The sequence below is a fragment of the Manis pentadactyla genome, chromosome 1 (genome assembly GCF_030020395.1).
Source record: "Manis pentadactyla isolate mManPen7 chromosome 1, mManPen7.hap1, whole genome shotgun sequence".
Taxonomy (NCBI): domain Eukaryota; kingdom Metazoa; phylum Chordata; class Mammalia; order Pholidota; family Manidae; genus Manis; species Manis pentadactyla.
Window position 1 is genome coordinate 47,263,466 of NC_080019.1, and position 18,035 is coordinate 47,281,500.

Below are 18,035 nucleotides of genomic sequence, written 5' to 3' on the forward strand. Positions count from 1 at the left end.
TCAAGGCTCCTCCCATCTACAACAGAGATCAGCACATGCACACAGGCAAGGGTCTGCCCTTCTCTGCTTCCAAAATTCAAGTCCCTTATCCCTGCTTCTGATCTCCCCCAGGGTATGTGATGGAGTGGGTGGGAGAAGGGGAGTGTACAGAGGATCTGAAAGGAAACCACAGGCCCAGGACTCAGGACTGGCCAATCAGAACATCCATCCACCCAGTCTCAGATCACCCAGAGGTGTGCAAGGCAGGCCAGTGGTTCGCAATCCTACAATTTTCACCGAACTATCGACAAAAATAAGTTATCTTCTTTCTGCCAGGGTAGTTTGGTTGGGAGAACATAAACCTAGGGTTTCTGGGTACCACTGTGTTGCAAAATTCTGCCTGGAAAGAAAGCAGAGCTAAGTGATAGAAAGAGAAAGAGAAAGATCAAGTCCTAATGACATTGCTTGAGTCCTCTCGGTCCAACCTTACCTGAAGCCAAACCTGTGCTTGGACTCCAGCTATATGAGGCGACATCAATCTCTCTCTCCCTATTCCTTTCTCCCTCTCCCTTCTGTTCACTCCCTCTCCCCCCCCTCTCCTGCTGTCTCTCTCCAGCCCCCTTTCACGTGAAGCTCCCACTAAAGAAGACCCTGAAGGATTCATGTCAGAGTTTATTTGAGAAGAATCCCAGAAAACATAAGTAGGGAAATGGGGAAGTAAGACAGGGAAGAGAAGGTGTGTTATTGAGCAGATAACTTCTAAAGGCCAGCTTAGGCTCAGCACCACTCAGGAACTCTAAAGACCTTGTGGAGCAGACGTTTAAGAGCCATCCTGCCTGTGGGGCAAGGAGCTGGAGTATCAACCTGCCTCTCCTGCCTGTCACTGCCTGTCTCTCCCAGAGAGCACTGGTACCCCTTCATTCCCAGGCTCCTGGGGCAGACATGGGCAGGGGCAATGGGCAGCCAAACTGCTGTGCACGGCACAGAGGGGAAACGGGTAAGATACAGTACTCTTGTTAGTATCTTTTTATTTATTTATTTATTTTTTTTGCAGCAGTAGGAAATCAGGTTAAGCAGCTAGGCTTGCCCCTATTTGCCAAGGAAAACCATCTCAACATATGTGATACTTCCACCCGAGTCAGAGGTAACCCTAGAATGTTCCTGGGATAAGATAGCCCTGGCCCTGTCCCAGACAGGACACCCTCCTGGATAAAACCTTACGACAGCTTTTATGACATGCCCCACACTGGTAGGGCCAGCTGGTCCGTGGAGACCCCAGAGTGGTAGATGTGGGCAACACTGAAGCTTTCCAGAGTCAGCCAACCCTCCAAGAAATAGCACCGTGTCCTATGGCTCCGTGCTCCCCCGATAGCCCCATGACCCCCCACAGCAACCACATCGGGCAACCAGCAGGCCCAGGCACCTCCTTGGCAGCCACCCAGAGCAGCTGTCATGAACATAATCTTCTGCGTGTCCCAGAACAGGCAAACACCTCCCACCAAGAGAGCTAAGGAAACGCTGGCCCCCAAACCTCCCGTAGCAAAGGTCTGAGAGGTAAGGGCCAGAAATCCGAGCTGCCGTCATAACAAATCTCCGTCCCACCACAGAGGGATGCCTGAGACAGAGGGAGCAAAGCCAGCACACGTGTCTTCTCCTAGCAGTTTGTTTGAAATAATAAACATCCTGTATTTCTATTGTGAATGAGATCTTTCTTTTCCATTATTTTTTCTAAGTAGTTACTGTTGGAAATAGGAAAGCTATTGATTTTGTACATTTATTTTGTGCCTGGCTGCCTTACTGAACTCTCATTATTTCTAATAGTTTTCCAGTTCAATTCTCCCAAATGAAAAAAAATTTAGGCAATGTGACAAAACAGACAGAAACACATGAAATCAGCCACCATTCTATTTGTTCCGAGATCTATAAAAAAATCAAGATAGAAAGAAAATCCCATTTGTGCTACCTGTGGGTCAGCTGTTCCCTCCCCTCCCCCAACACCCCAGCTCTGCTTCCCACATGTCTGGGGAGAGGCCACTGGGCAGTGTAAAAAAGAGTCTTTGAAACTCAGACAAGTCTTTTGTTGGACAGTCAAACCCCAAGCCTCCCTGGACTATCAGGCAGGGGTCAGGCACCCCAGCTGTGAGGAGAGGCCCAGGATGGGGCTGACCCTCCAACAGAGCCCAGCCTCTAGTCCATCACTCTTGCTCCTCGGCTGGCATCCACTCAGCCACACCAGACAGCCCTCCAGCCTAACTGAGCACCTACTGTGAGGCAGCCCTGGGAATGTGAGAATACAAGACTTTTGGTCCCTTCCTCAGAGGACATCCAAGCATAGAACATCCTTGCAGTTCTGCCAGATTGAGCCTAGGCACACTTAGGTGATTTTATTATTGACTCAGGCTTTTCTTTGTGTGATGCCGCAACACAGCCTGTGCCCTGCCCAGATGCCCTCCAATCCCTTTTATAGTTGCTATGCAGCCCTCCACTTCCTTCTGATCTTGCTTCTGACTCCTGTTCCTGCAGCTCCCTTTGGAGGACTGCCTTCAGGGCTCCTAGACATGCCTTGAACACACCTGCAGAGACTGGGAATGCCTGGGAGTTGATGCCCCCCCCCCCCCAGGGCAGCCCTGAGCCAGTAACTGACAGGTGCAGGGGTCTCAGGCTCTGAGATGGAATGCACTTTGGCGCCCCCTGCAATGTCAGGATGAAGCCACCCCTGCAGGGCTCTGCCTGAGCTCTCACCCTGCCCCTCCATGATTCCCTGATCAGTCCCCCAGTGGGCGTGTCTTCAGTACACTGCAGGCACGTCATCAGTTCTCATCTCCTGGTTTCCTCCTGAGGAATCTGAACCTAAGACACAGAGCAAGCATCTGATCCCACACACACACACTGCCTTAGTTTCCCCACCTGTCAGGTGGGCATCATTAGAAAGTTGCCTGAGTGAAGGATTAGGATCCTGTTACGGACTCATTTGTGCCCCTCCAAAATTCTTTTATTGAAGTCCAACCCCCACTGTGGCTGTATTTGAGACAGGGCCTTTAAGGAGGGAATTAAGGTTAAATCAGGTGGTAAGAGTGGAGCCCTGATCCAACAGGATAGTGTCCTTATAAGAAGAGACACCAGAAAACTCACACTTCCTCTCTGTGTGCAAACAAGCACCACGGAGAGGCTGTGTGAGGAGGCAGTGAGACTGCAGCCCCCTGTGAGCCAAGGGAAGAGGCCTTAGAAGGATAGTGAACTTGTCAGCATCTTGATGGTGGACTGCCAGCCTCCAGAACTGTGAGAAAATAAATACCTGCTGTTTAAACCACTCAACCTGTGGTGTTTTGTTACAGCAGCCTGAGCTAACTAATACAGGCTCCTTCACCTGCCCCCTGGTGGGGATTCGGCAGCAGGCTCGTCTGCTTCACTCAAGTGACCTATCAACACAAAATAAAATTACTGTGGTTTGGGAAAAACTCTACCTCACTCTAGGGAAAATAAAATAGAATTGAAGCCATAGACCAGAGGGTGCAAAACTTTTTAGATAAAAAAGCCAGAAGTCTTAGCCTTCGCAGGCAGTATGATCTGTCACAATCCCTCAGCTCTGCTGCAGAGCAAGAGGAGCCACACACAGCATGGACGTGATGGGTGTGGCCATGTCACAATGAAGCTGTATTTAGAAAAACAGACCTCTGAGGGCAGTAGCTTCTGACCACTGCCACAGGCTCTTTGAGCTGGGTGGGAGTTTAGCAACCTCAGATCCAACCCCAGACTGAAAAGATGAGGACAACTGCAGAAGGTGCAAGAGCCTTGCCCTGGGTCCCACAGGGAGTCAGTGGCAGTCAGGTGAGAAACGGACACCCACATCTTGTTTCTATTCTGTTGTTCAGAACAGGAGCTTCCATGGGTGGAACTGAGTCCCAGAGGCTTCTATGAACGTTGGTAACAGAGGGTGAGTGAGGCCCCTGGAAGAGAAGGGGAGGGAAAGCTCAGCAAAGCCCCAGGCACCAAGGCAGCCATCTGCATCCCCACCTGGGGAGGGGCCTCTGAGCGTACAGTGAGAGGCAGGGCCTCCACGACCTTAGGGCAGTGAGGAGGTCGCTGACCCTGTTGCTCTTTAAAGGAAGGTGAAAGGCCAGCCCCTCCCACTGTCACAGCCAAAGTGAAGGGCCCAAGAGGTAAGGCATCCCGTGGCTGAGCATTGCTGAGCCACGGGTGAGGAGACACTGTTCATGCCACGATGACTGCCACACCCGCCAGCACAGGTGTGATGCGATCATACCCGCAAAGAACTCTGCCTCAGACAGGAAGCTGCACAACTATTTTGAGAAACCAGCTGTACAAAATGCAACACATCGCTTTACAGTTTGCAGAGTTAGTGTAGAGCTTGCCGCCTCAAGGGGAGGCAGGGCCACAGGCCACAGGAGACGATAAAGGAGACCTGACAGTTGTCAGGACTTGCCTCCGCTCTCGCGCTGTCTCAATCCCATTGCTGCAGACCACTGGATTTGGGGGAAAGCCTCTCAGCAGATGCAGGGAAGGCAGCAACCGGCTCACAGCATTGACCTTCCTAGAGCTGCGGGACTCCCCACGGCCCCCCAGGGGTCCTTTAGGCCCACTCAGCAGCCCCCAACCTTAAAATCTCCCAAGTCAAAACCTCACATTTTAAAGAAAGAAATTTTCAGATTTGCAAAGAAAAGGAACGGGGATATTTGGCCCCCTAGCAGAGGACTGATTCTATCTGGAATTCTGGTGACCCCCTCAACAGCAAGGAAAAGGACCCAATATGCCACCAGCACCCTAGAAACAGATTTTTTAAAACTTCTTATCAACAAGATCTTGGTCTCCAATCATCTCAAATTAAATAAAACCTAAGCAGCAGGAGTTATAGTAGATATGTAGGATAAAGAAAGAAGGGGGGAAAGAGCTTTGTATCACGTGACTTCTTTGCCTCAGAAACTTAATGAGAAACACACCACATTTCCAGAACCCTCTTTTTAGTTAGGGCTCCCACTGAGATAAAAGGTCAGAGGAAGAGAAGGAGGGAGAGAGGGCGGGAGCCGAGGCTCGGAGCAGGGAGGCACTTTGACTGGAAAGAGAGGCCCAAATTTCATACAAGCTGCTATCAGGCTTGAGAGTCTAGACTGATGATTTTCTTTGAATGCCAGATGTGAAGGGCTTTCATAAAGGAATCTCAAATATCACCCATTTAAAAACAAATCGATCCAAGCTGCATTCACTGATGCAAAGGAGAACTTCCCATGCCAGATTGCAGGGAAGGCCAGCTGGGCTGGGATGAGGAGGTGGGGGAGGGACAGGCCTGGCCTCTGCTGCGCGTCCCGATGCTGTCCCCTGCAGGCCACAAGCCACACAGCACCTGGGAAGTCAGCCAAGGGTGGCTTCCGTGGGCTGAGTCAGGCCTCTGCCGCCAGTGGAGACTTCCTGTCCATCTGGCCCAGGGCGGTAGGAGCATGGTCCACTGCAAAGCACCAGATCACACAGCTGTAATGACTGGGCTGGGCCTGTGTTTCAGTGTTGCACGCAGTTATATTCAATCTTTAATGCTGCAAGCTGGAGAAGTTGACCTCTTGTACAGATGAGAAATAACAGGTCCCAAGAAGGTGAGCCATTTGCCCAGTTAATGCACCTGGCTTATTCAGGATTGGCATTTGACACCAGTGTCCCTTCCATGACCCTGCTTGCTGTGGCCATCAACACCAGGATTCCAATCATAGGGAATTTGGAATGATATCAGCAAACCAGACCAGCAAGGAGGAAGCCCTGCCCATAAGGCCCACAGGGCCAAGTTGGGGGTCTGCACATCCCTGCGGCCTCAGTCTGAGACTGGCCCAGGATTCAGGAGTATTACACCTGCTGTGAGGCTGGACGTAGACTCCTTGATTCCTATGCCCCAGCCAGAGCTCAGGGAGGGTTTGCAGAGCAAGGAGTATTCTGACCACCCTCTGGCCTCTGGTATCTCCTGACAGCCCTACATTTCTCCCTGTTTTGGCTGTCTTGGGCTGCAGCCCCTTTGCACAGGGACTGACCCTGCAAACACCACTCTGAGATGACCCCTGAGCAGAGACTTCCCAGCTGGCAGCAGCTACAAATCACAATGCCAGATGCTCAGGATCAATGGCCTTTAGAATGGGCTGGGCATGGCAAAGAACCTCCAAGTGATTCATGTTTAATCTGGTGTGGAAGGGCCTCTGCCCCCGCCACTCCAGGCAGCCCAGCCCTGCTCTGTGCCCTCTGGCCTGCCTGCTCCCAGCTGTCACCAAGACAAGACCAGAGCATGTGGTTTCCTGCTGGTGCTCTTGACTTATGACTCTGTCCTGTTCCCTGGGTACCTCACCCCAGGATTCCTTCTCCCACAAGGCAAAGCCGCTTGCCAAGCCTGGCACATGCCCTGCTTTCTTCCACCTCTGGACTTTTGCACAAGCTGTCCCTCTGCCTGGAAGCCCATTCCGCCCCTTTATCACCTGCCCAACTCTGACTTGTCACCAAGTATCAGCCTCCTACACCCAGCTCTTCCCCTTCCTCCCCCTTCCTCTCCTGATGCATGTTCCACCCTTAGCTCCACCCCACAGTGCCCACCCTCACATTCCTCTGGCAGAAACATCACCACGCAGTCACTTGACCACTGGTTCATCCTCCTGCATAGCACCTGGCTGGAAAGTACTAGCAGATACATGGTTGATTCCCTGATCTCTTCACATCTGGACATGGCTGCCCCTGTGTTCAGGGACCATACTTGCTGAACTGAAAACTGGGACTTGGAATCTGACTATGGGACTCAATATTTGACTTTGGGATTATCCTGGGAAGAGAGGCTTCCTTCCAGCTCCCATCCCTCCCCGGGGCACCCAGGTGACAGGAGAGGAGCCGGTGCAATCCTTGCAGTACGAGTGGGTCAGACATGCCCAACTGGCCCACGGTGGGGGGCAGCCAACCCAGGGGTGCCAGCGAGCCATCCACCAGGCCTGCCTGACCCACTGGAGCCACCTCCTGCTGGAAAGACCAGCTGGGGCCGCCTGAGCATACACCAGGGGACCGGAGAAGGGACTTCCCACAGTGACTCAGCCCCTCGTGTTTGCTTCTGGAGCTGCTGTCCGGAGGCTCCGGATGAGAAAAGCCTTGTTTATATACAGTTCCTGTGTAAAATTTAAGGATATTTGCATAATGTGTCAGTCATTTTTACCTTAATGAAAACAAATGAATCAATCTGGTTCTTTGAATCCCAGAACTTCAGGGTGGATGGGGCCTTAACCAGCACCTTCTGTCTGTCCAGTGGACTTCCTTTCATGCAGTGCTACTACTTCAGCTCGATACACTGACAGAGCATATTTCCTACCCCCTCTTCTCACACACTTACTTTTAGTGAATTTAAATTCAAACACTAGCCATAAACCTTGTTAAAACAGGCATCCCTCCATTAAGTTACAAAAACTGCAAAGGTACCAGATCCAGTGCCCCTCTGTAGGGAATCTAGGAGGTTCCCAGGACCTCCCCCACCTCATTCCCCCACCAACCCGGGCTCCAGCCTCTGAGAGAGAAGAAGGGAGGGAGGGTCCACACAGGCTGCCTCACTGACCCAAGGCAAGAGGTAAGAGCTCTGAGGTGGTGAGTAAGCTACTGGCCCCAGGAAAAATGTCTTACATTTGCTAATTATGCAAGCCCAGCATGACTCCAGTCAACAGGGCCCTAATAGGTCACTGACAAATATACTCTGGAAGCATCACTAGCCTGAAGAGAAGCCAAATGGTGCCTGGGGGTGGAGAATCCCCCATGTCCTCCACCCTCCCTGTAGCGGGACACAGAGTGCAAGACACACTCCTGCTTTTCCAGCGCTCCTGTCCAAGCCTCCTCTTTCCACTCCATCCCAGGAGGAGAAGTAGTCAAGGCGTGAGCAACAGCTGGACCCAAAGAGGAGTCTCTGAGGCTGCAGGTGTGTATATATGGAGGTGAGAACCATTTTAAAAGCTTCCATCTGGTAATAAATGAAAATGTGGAACTAAGGCACACAGTTTTCCATTGCAGCTGTGTGTCTTTGATCAAGAGAGCCTTGGATGATAGTGAGGAGATCAAGTATTGAAGCTGCAAGCCTGGGTTTGAAGTCCCGTCTGCCGCAAACTAGCCCGGTGGGGATATAGAAGCACTGCCTTACAAGGTGTGGCGATAATTTTGAATAATGAAGCATTTAGAACCGTGACTGGTCAGAGTAGGAAGAGAAGTAAATAGTGTAACAGAAGACTTGGTGCCGCAGGTAGAGCCACGGTCAGCACATGGGACACTTGAAGGTTTGCAGAGCTCCCTTTGTTCTGTTATTTTCACATGATCTCACAGTGGCCCGAGGAGGCATAAGCTGTAGTCAGACATGAGAAAACTGAGGTTTCAAAGTACCAAGACACTTGATTATTACCCTCATGGATTACCCAAGGGATGGCAAAATGGAACACCAGGAAAGGAGAATAGAATACCACCTAGAACTTCACCTTCAGGGACTTTAGAATGACACTCCTTGCTGACTTTTTCAGTACCATGCAGGTGGGGGTCTTGTGGATGCAGGATAGTGGCTTACACTTTTGGAGGGCTGCGGAGGGTTACCCTAATCTTTCCTGAGTCAGAATCCAGCTACTCATGGTCCCATAGGTAAGTGCAGACAGGGCAAGGGAAGGGCCCATGCTCCTCCTTCCTGTCTCTCTGCTAGTTTCAAACCTCATGAAGCTGGCAAGAATACTCAGCCCAGGGCTTGGGAAGAGACTAAGGCAGATCTTGGCAGGCTGCAGGTGGAGACTGACTGTCATCTTGCGTGTGTCACCTCCTCCTCTCTGCAGGTGCAGCCTCGCCCAACTCTCAAGCTGCCCTTTTATGGCTGCATCCGAGCTCCACCTAGTGGCAGATTTGGGGCATGGCGTCCAAGTGTGCATTTTCTTCCAGAGCCTCCTCCCTGCATTTAGTCGTTTAAACTGGACACCTTGGTCTCCGCACACCTGTGGCTCTGGTCCTCTGTGACCCTGTCCATATAATCTTCCCTGTGCCAGTCCCTTATAACCATGCTGGGCAGCCTGAAGGCCGTAACTGGCTAACTGTAAACCTGGCCCCCAAGACTGCTTGGAGCAGCCTTCCTCTCACTCTCAGAGCCCAAAAAGCTCTGTGATGTCCCAGAGGTTTTCACAGGGCTGAAATTGCAGCCATCTGGTGTAGTGAATAGAATTCAAAAGTAGGCATCCAAACACCTGCGTTCCAACTCCACCGTCCTCACCATGGAGCTCAGAAAAGGCATCCTAGCCCTCCAGGTCCACCTGTCTCCATCTGGGTAACTAGGATAAGACCCATCCTTACTTAGCATTGCATTACATGGTGGTAAATGTGCTAAACAACACAGGACATTTCTCTGAGGGAGTCTAACAAATAAGCCAAGAGACTTTCTATGCACGTGTTTAAGGGATGGGTAGCAATCTTTGTGCCCTGCCTTTCCATGCCATTGTAAGGTGCCGATTTCTCTGCCGGGCATGCTCTTCTCCCCACTCCTCCTCGCTAACTCCTCTTTCACACACCCATGAACTCCTCCAGGAAGTCCTCTCTCCTTCTCCCAGGCTGAACTTCTGGGCTTCTAGAGCATACCGCAATGGCTGTCAGCACATTTTACTGTATCATCTGTTCCCTGTCTCTTCCCCCAGCTAAACTGTGTACAGAGACTATCTTTTACCTTGTGTCTCTGCTGCCCAGTACAGAGTCTGGTGTACAGTAGGCTCTCAATCCTGCCTGGTGTTCAATGACTAAACAAAACTATTGAACTAAATAAGCAAATGCTACTCCAGGGTCATAAGGATGTTCTCCTCTGTATTCTTCCAAAGGTCTTCTTGTTTTATATCAGAAATCCACCTGGACATTTTTGGATGTGTGAGGTAGAGATGGAACTTTTTTTCTATATAGATACACAGTTGACCCAACACTTTTATTAACAAGGCCATCCTGTTCCCACTACCATGCAGGCTCCCCTTTGTCATGAATCAGGGTCATTTTCAGGACTCTCTCTTCTGTCCCATTGGTCAGTTCATCACCTGGCTTCCTGAGCAAGGACCCTGTTATAGGCTCACTCCATGCAAAAAGTAACACAATTTAAGCCAGTAACAACGTTAAGCAGTGTCATCTCATTTAAGAGCCTGCATGGTGGGCAAAGCCAGAGGAAGACACCAGGCTGTGAGCTGCTGGCAGGGAGGTGCAGGTGAGCAGGAAGCTAAGGGGGCTCGCTCAAGGAAGGGAAGGTTACAGCTGGCTGAGGCTCTGCCCTTCATGGCACCAAAGAAAGACTGGACTTCCCTGTAACAGGGCAGATGCAGAAAGGCAAGCCAGAGAAAGCCCCAAGTCAAGAGGAACCCAAGCATTGCCTGAAGTCCAGGACCGGACCCCAAAACACGTGCACTGCCCCATGCTGAATTATCTGGCACCTGCAGCCCGGCATCTGGCTCTCAGCCCTGCAAGCAGCTCTTAGGGAAGCTCCCCTACCAAGCTGCTCAGGGAATCAGGAGACTTCTGACAGCTGGGGCTGGGAAGGCTGCAGAGAATCTGGGGAGAAATGTTGAAAGACGCCTCAGTTCCTCCTTGCCCTCAGGAAATTCCCATGAGTGGAGAGGCCCTAGTGGGGGCAGTGGGGATGTGAACATCATGTCGGTCCTCCTAACAGGGCAGCTGCTACCCCGGCAAGGCTGCACAAGAGGAATGGGACCCACAGTTGCCAGATCTTCCAATTTTCCAAGACACTGCAAATCCAAACTTGTATGCAAGATTTTTAAAAATTAGCAGCTAATTTTTTATTGTAAACATTGTCAGCCACATAAAACACATCTACAGGCCATTTGTGATTTAGCATCTGATTGGTATCTTTGAAATCAGTAGAAGAAGCAAATTATTTTACCCTTCAGTCCTGGGATTCTTCAGATATTAGGGAGAGTGTGGAGGGGGTATCCCCTACACTGAGAAAATTTATTGTGAAAATGAGGAAAAATAAACAGGGCATCCTGCTGGGTTATTTTTCCAAGTATAATTGCATTTTAGTAATCTGGGGCTAATTCTGATGGTAATAATTACTTGGTTCTCACATTGGGTTTCTGTTGATTCTTTTGAAAAATGTGTTGAAGCTTATTTTATTTTCCAATCTTGCACTGTTTTAATGAAAACTCATTAGCAACAGAGCTTTTTTTTTTCTTTTGGTATCATTAATATACAATTACATGGGCAACATTATAGTTACTACACTCCCCCCATTATCAAGTCCCCACCACATACCCCATTACAGTCACTGTCCATCAGCGTAGTAAGATGCTATAGAGTCACTACTTGTCTTCTCTGTGTTATACTGCCTTCCCCATGACCCCCCACACATTATGTGTGCAAATTGCAATGCCTTTTTCCCCTTTCTCCCTCCCTTACCACCCATCCTCCATGGTCCTTTTCCCTTGGGAACTCTTAGTCCATTCTTGGGCTCTGTGAGTCTGCTGCTATTTAGTTCCTTCAGTTTTTGCTTTGTTCTTATACTCCACAGATGAGTGAAATCGTTTGATACTTGTCTTTCTCTGCCTGGCTTATTTCACTGAGCATAATACCCTGTAGCTCTATCCATGTTGTTGCAAATGGTAGGATTTATTTTCTTCTTATGGCTGAATAATATTCTATTGTGTATATGTCCCACATCTTCTTTATCCATTCATCTACCAATGGGCACTTAGGTTGCTTCCATTTCTTGACTATTGTAAATAGTGCTGCGATAAACATAGGGGTACATATGTCTTTTTCAAACTGGGCTCCTGCACTCTTAGGGTAAATTTCTAGGAGTGGAATTCTTGGATCAAGTGGTATTTCTATTTCGAGTTTTTTGAGGAACCTCCATACTGCTTTCCACAATGGTTGAACTAATTTACATTCCCACCAGCAGTGTAGGAGGGTTCCCCTTTCTCCACATCCTCACCAACATTTGTTGTTATTTGTCTTTTGGATGTTGGCCATCCTAACTGGTGTGAGGTGATATCTCATTGTGGTTTTAATTTGCATTTCTCTGATGATTAGTGATGTGGAGCATCTTTTCATGTGCCTGTTGGCCATCTGACTTTCTTCTTTGGTGAAGTGTCTGTTCAGCTCCTTTGCCCATTTTTTAATTGGATTATTTGCTTTTTGTTTGTTGAGGTGCATGAGCTCTTTATATATTTTTGACATCAACCCTTTATCGGATATGTCATTTATGAATATATCATACTGTAGGATGTCTTTTTCTTCTACTGATGGTGTCCTTTGCTGTACAAAAGCTTTTTAGTTTGATATAGTCCCACTTGTTCATTTTTGCTTTTGTTTCCCTTGCCCAGGGAGGTATGTTCATGAAGAAGTTACTCATGTTTATGTCCAAGAGATTTTTGCCTGTGTTTTTTTCTAAGAGTCTTATGGATTCATGACTTACATTCAGGTCTTTGATCCATTTTGAGTTTACTTTTGTGTATGGGGTTAGACAATGATCCAGTTTCATTCTTTTACATGTAGTTGTCCAGTTTTGCCAACACCAGCTGTTGAAGAGGCTGTCATTTCCCCACTGTATATCCATGGCTCCTTTATCCTTTATTAATTGACCATATATGTTTGGGTTAATATCTGGACTCTCTATTCTGTTCCACTGGTCTGTGGGTCTGTTCTTGTGCCAGTACCAAGTTGTCTTGATTACTGTGGCTTTGCAGTAGAGCTTGAAGTTGGGAAGTGAGATTTCCCCCTGCCTTATTTTTCCTTCTCAGGATTGCTTTGGCTATTCCGGGTCTTTTGTAGTTCCTTAATGAATTTTAGAACTATTTTTTCCAGTTTGTTGAAGAATGCCATTGGTATTTTGATAGGGATTATATTGAATCTGTAGATTACTTTAGACAGGATGGCCATTTTGACAATATTAATTCTTCCTACCCAAGAGCATGGGATGAATTTCCATTTTTTAGTGTCCTCTTTAATTTCTCTTAAGAGTGTCCTGTAGTTTTCAAGGTATAGGTCTTTCACTTCCTTGGTTAGGTTTATTCCTAGGTATTTTATTCTTTTCGATGCAATTGTGAATGGAATTATTTTCCTGATTTCTCTTTCTGCTAGTTCATCATTAGTATATATGAAAGCAACAGATTTCTGTGTATTACTTTTGTATCCTGACCAACAGAGCTTTCTGAACTAGAAAAGGGAAAATTGAAGATACACATCTGCATATAAATAAACAGCTATGTTAAATAAATAAGTTCATTTTTCAAGGGGTATCTGGTCCACACTGATGAAATAGAAGTAAGGGAATCAGCAGAACAAAAAGCCATGGAAAGAGTAAGTAAATGAAGCAATATTATTTCAAGGATCATTTAGGACAACTGTGGATATGCATGGGGGGAAGTTATGTTTAGCATCATAAGATCTGGCTTAAGTTAGACTCTGCCCTTTTGAGTAAGTAACTTAAACTCTGAATGATAGGATTACATATTCTGCCATGTTGGAGTCATTTCTTTGACCAATAAAAGAGGGCTTTGCTGTGCTTTCTTTTCCTTCTGACACAGTGCTCAGCAGCATTCCAGGTGAGGGATGTTCTGCCAGCCCGAGTTCTGTAATGAAAACTACAATGATGCAGAACAGAGTCCCAGAGCAACCCACTACAGACATGTATCTGAGCAAGACATAAATCTTCATTGTTTTAAACCATTGAATACAGTGGCTGCTTGTTACTGCAGCAAAGCCTGCCCACTTCAGCTGACACTAGCCTGTAAGCCACACGTTTCTTGTCTGAAAATGAACTTACAAACACCTATTTTAGAGCATACTGGTGCATGTTACCTTACCCAGCAATGAGAACATAACATTACTCATTTTTCTATATGTACTACATACCTCATCTTCCATTTCCCATTATATATTTTACATATAGTTGTACATTGATATTTTCATTATATTATTAATTTCCTGAAGACAGAAATTCTGTCTTTTCAGCTATACATCTCAAAAAACAACAAAAAATTGGGCCAGCAAACAAGATGTATTTCTCTTGGAAGAAAAATTTTGAAGAGGTGCATAATGTGTTAAAACACATTTATTATTCTCTAGTCATCAAGTGAATGCTAAACAAGTGAAACTAAAAACTACAATGAGATACAACTTCATGCCCATTAGAATGCAAAATCAAAAAGATTGGAAATGCAAAATATTATCAAGGATATAGAGCCAGTGGAATTCTCATACACTACTTGTGGGAGTGTAAAAATATACATCTGCTTGAAAACAGTTTGGCAACTTTGTCAAAAGTTAAATGTACACATACCATATGATCCAGTCATTCCACTTACAGATATTTACCCAAGAGAAATAAAAACGTATGTCCACTGTATTCATTGCCTATTGCTCTGCAACATTAGCACAATCTTAGAAGCTTAAACAGTTTCTGTGGGCCAGGAGTCTGGGCAGAGCTTGGCTGGACCCTCTGCTTCAGCATCTCTCTCAGACCACCACCTAAGTGTTGGCCAGGGCTGTAGTTTCCCCTGAGGCTTGGCGGGGGAAGGAACCACTGCCACACTCGCATGGTTGTGGGCAGGATTCAATTCCTTGCATGCTCCTGACCAAGGGCCTCAATTCCTGGCTGGCTACTGGCCAGGAGCTGCCCTCAGTTCCTTGCCGTATGCGCTTTTCCACAGAGTGACACTCTTGATCAAAGTCAAGAAAGCCAATAGAGTCTGCTAGCAAGACAGAAGACGCAGTCTTATGTAACATAGTCACAGCAGCAGAATCCCATTATCTTTGCCAGGTTAGAAGCCAGTTCACAGGCCCTGACCAGATTCAAGGGGAGGAGCCTGCACAGAGTATGAACACCAGGAGGCAGGGATCATCAGGAGCCATTGGAGAACCTCCTGCCACATTTGTGCAGAGATTCATACACAAATGTTCATAGCAACTTTAAGATAGTTTGCAGCTGAAAACAACTCAAATGCCCATTAACAGATAAATGGATAAACACATTGTGTGAATATACAATGCAATACTATTCAGTTATGAAAGGGAATGGACTATAGATAGACACAACAACATGAGTGGGTCTCATAAACATGATAATAAGTGTTAAAAAAAGAGCCAGGCACAAAAGCATTATACTGTATTTACACAATGTTCAAGAACAAGCAACACTAATCTGTGGTGATAGAAATCAGAATAGTTGCTGGCTGGGTGATGGGTATTGACTGGAAGGGGACAGGTGGGATCATTCTAGGGTGACGGAAATGTCAGCTATCTTGTTTTGGTGGTTGTACATGGGTATACAATCGTCAAAACTCACCAAATACTTAGGATATATGCATTTCATTATGTGCTGATTACTGTTCAGTAAAAACTAGGTTTAGTCTCTGATCATTATAGTACTTTATTTTTCTTAGTTTGCAGAGCATTTATTTTGATCATCAGCTAGAACAGTTCTAATTTTAAATTTTTCTCTTCTTTGTGGGAAATAATACAATACATAATAGCAAAGGGAAAAAATGTTGGAAGAACAGACCAGAAAGCTCACAAAGACATTTTGCATTTTAGCAGATAGACCTTTTGGAATATTATAGAAAGATAATAATAGCCAAGGGAAGGGCTCTGCTCAAAGATGGCCCTAAAAGTGTGTGGCTTTTTCTATTATTATTATTATTGTTAAATAAAGACCACAGACAGCATTTCAAGTTGGTACAAGCTTTTGCAAACCAAGCAAAATGTACCATTCAAGCCACCATAAGGAAGATATCCTAAGCTCATCTTCCTGCTACAGAAAGAAACAGCATTTGATGGGGGCTGGGAAGAGTCCAGTTGCTAAACAGCCCACCCGCAGCACAGACCTGCAGTCCAGCTTGAAAGACAGACGCGAAGAGGAGCCCAAAATGAAAGCTATCAACCAAATAAAAGAACACACAGGCAGGAAAGCAGCAGGAGGGCCGCAAGAAAGAGAGGGTAGCCCAGGGAAATACACCAAGAACATGAAATGTGCTGCTACTTATTTGCATGTTGGACTAGCATTTTTGGAATAGAAAATTTAAATGGGAAAGAACATTTTTTAATGAACAAGACAAGACAGTATACAGATTCATGATAACCCGGGAATGAGACCAGTCTCTTCTAGCCAAAATTAAATTCTAACAAAAAGAGGTGGGGGTATGTGAAAAGAGCCATTTTTAAACAAAATGAAAAAAAGATACTTTGAGTTGAGAGATATTGTGTGTCCTAAGGCAGGCTAGTTGGATCTTTAAGCAAAATAAACACACTTATGGACAGACAATAAGTGCTTCATAAGTCATACAGTTCAGCAGCTGAAAATCTAAGAACAAAAGGTAAATGGAGTAGAAAACAAGGTATTTTGCCATCCAGGGTCACGGATGTTGTCACCCATCTGTTGCATGTACGTCTAGTAACCCCAAACTCCCAATGTTCCTGACCCAGCCTGAGCACAGGGTGATGCCATCTGGCCCTCTCCCTCATTCCTGTGCCTTTTCCCTCCCCAGAACTCGACTAAGGGTTCATACATGCTTTCCTCCTGCTGGGCACCCCTCTGCTATGGGTGAGGCCCTGCCCTCTTGTGTTCCCAACCCAGCCTGGACAACAGCCCCCAACATCACCACCATACAGAGAATCAGAAGTATGTTGGAGCATTTGTGATTTCTTTTAGCTGTGATAATATAGATATTTTAAAACTACCCATCTTTCAGAACTACCAATTGCAGTATTTATGAATGTGATTATATAATGCCTGGAATTTGCTTCAAAACAGTATTGGGGAATTTTACCCAGCAATTAAAAACAAATTATGACTACATGGATGAATCTCACAAACTATGTAAAGAAATTAGACCCCAAAAGAGTATATACTGTAATGATTTCCTTTACATGAAAAGCAAAATCAACCTTTCAAGATGCAAGTTAGAATAGTGGATACCTCACAGGGAAAGATGATAGAAATCAGAATAGTGGCTGCTTCTGGGTGGTGGGTATTGATTGAATGGGGACAGGAGGGATCACTCTAGAGTGATGGGAATGTCTGCCATCTCTTTTGGCAGTGGTACATGGGTGTATAAAATTGTCAAAACTCGTCAAATGCTCAAGATATGTGCATTTAGTTGTATATTGATTATATATTTCAGTAAAAAGTAAGTTCAGTCTCTAGCTCTCATAGTTTTGTTTTTTTTTAGCTTGAAGAACATTTACTCTAATCATCAGTTTTATGACTAATGCTATGGTGACTCTACTTGTATATAAATCTTCTTAAAAGCCCATAGGCATTAATCCTCCCTGCCAGTGAAGAAATTAATGAAAATAATTATACTGTTATTTAGTTGTGAGGGTAATTCTATCCTAGCCAGATACTTAGAAAAGCCCAACCAAACTTCATCACTGACAAATCACCCAATTTTAGTATCTTCTGAATCACAATTTTTTTCATATAATGTATGCAATTATATAATGCCTGGAATTTGCTTCAAAACAATATTGGGGAATTTTACCCAGCAATATGATGTGCCTCCCCCCCAGGGAGGATTTACCTCCATATGATGTGGCCATACCACACAGGACCAATGAATATAAAACAAATGTTCTCATTTCAGAGGAGTAAATGCACTGGACATGATGAGTCAGAAAAAGCCCAAACCCAGCTGTCCCAGGGAAGCTAAGGACCTTCCTGCCCTTGGTTGCCAGTCATTGGAGATGCACCAGAGTGGATGTGACTAGAACACTTTTCTTACAAGTCTAAGGATTCTTCATAAAGAAGTGAAGCTTCTCCCTGAAAAGGAACCTCAGCATTGGAAACAAAGTACTTTTGAGAATAACCATTCAGTACCTCAGCAGAGGGATGAAGGGTTTTCCCAGCCCTTGAGATAACCGTGGTCACCCGGAGAGTCATTCTCCTCAGGGGGCACTGGCACTGAGCAGCAGGAGAATCACGACCTGAAGGCTCAGAGGCTCCTCCAGTCTCAAACTGGACATGTTCTTTCTTCCCCTGGCATTGTTTGTAGCTCTATTTTAAAACATCTGGAAGCTTTCACCTGATTGCCTTGTCA

At 46.3% G+C, this 18,035-nt stretch overlaps 1 protein-coding gene across 1 annotated transcript in view; it reads right to left on the reverse strand.

Moving 5' to 3' along the window:
• Positions 1 to 14,400: 14,400 nt before the first annotated feature.
• The window catches only part of ZNF621 (zinc finger protein 621), a 43,018-nt gene continuing 39,383 nt past the window's right edge, over positions 14,401 to 18,035 (reverse strand). The window contains exon 5 of the mRNA XM_057497584.1: positions 14,401 to 14,807. Coding sequence (XP_057353567.1) covers positions 14,794 to 14,807 — 14 coding nt within the window. The 3' untranslated portion in view covers positions 14,401 to 14,793. The remainder of the gene's footprint in view (positions 14,808 to 18,035) is intronic.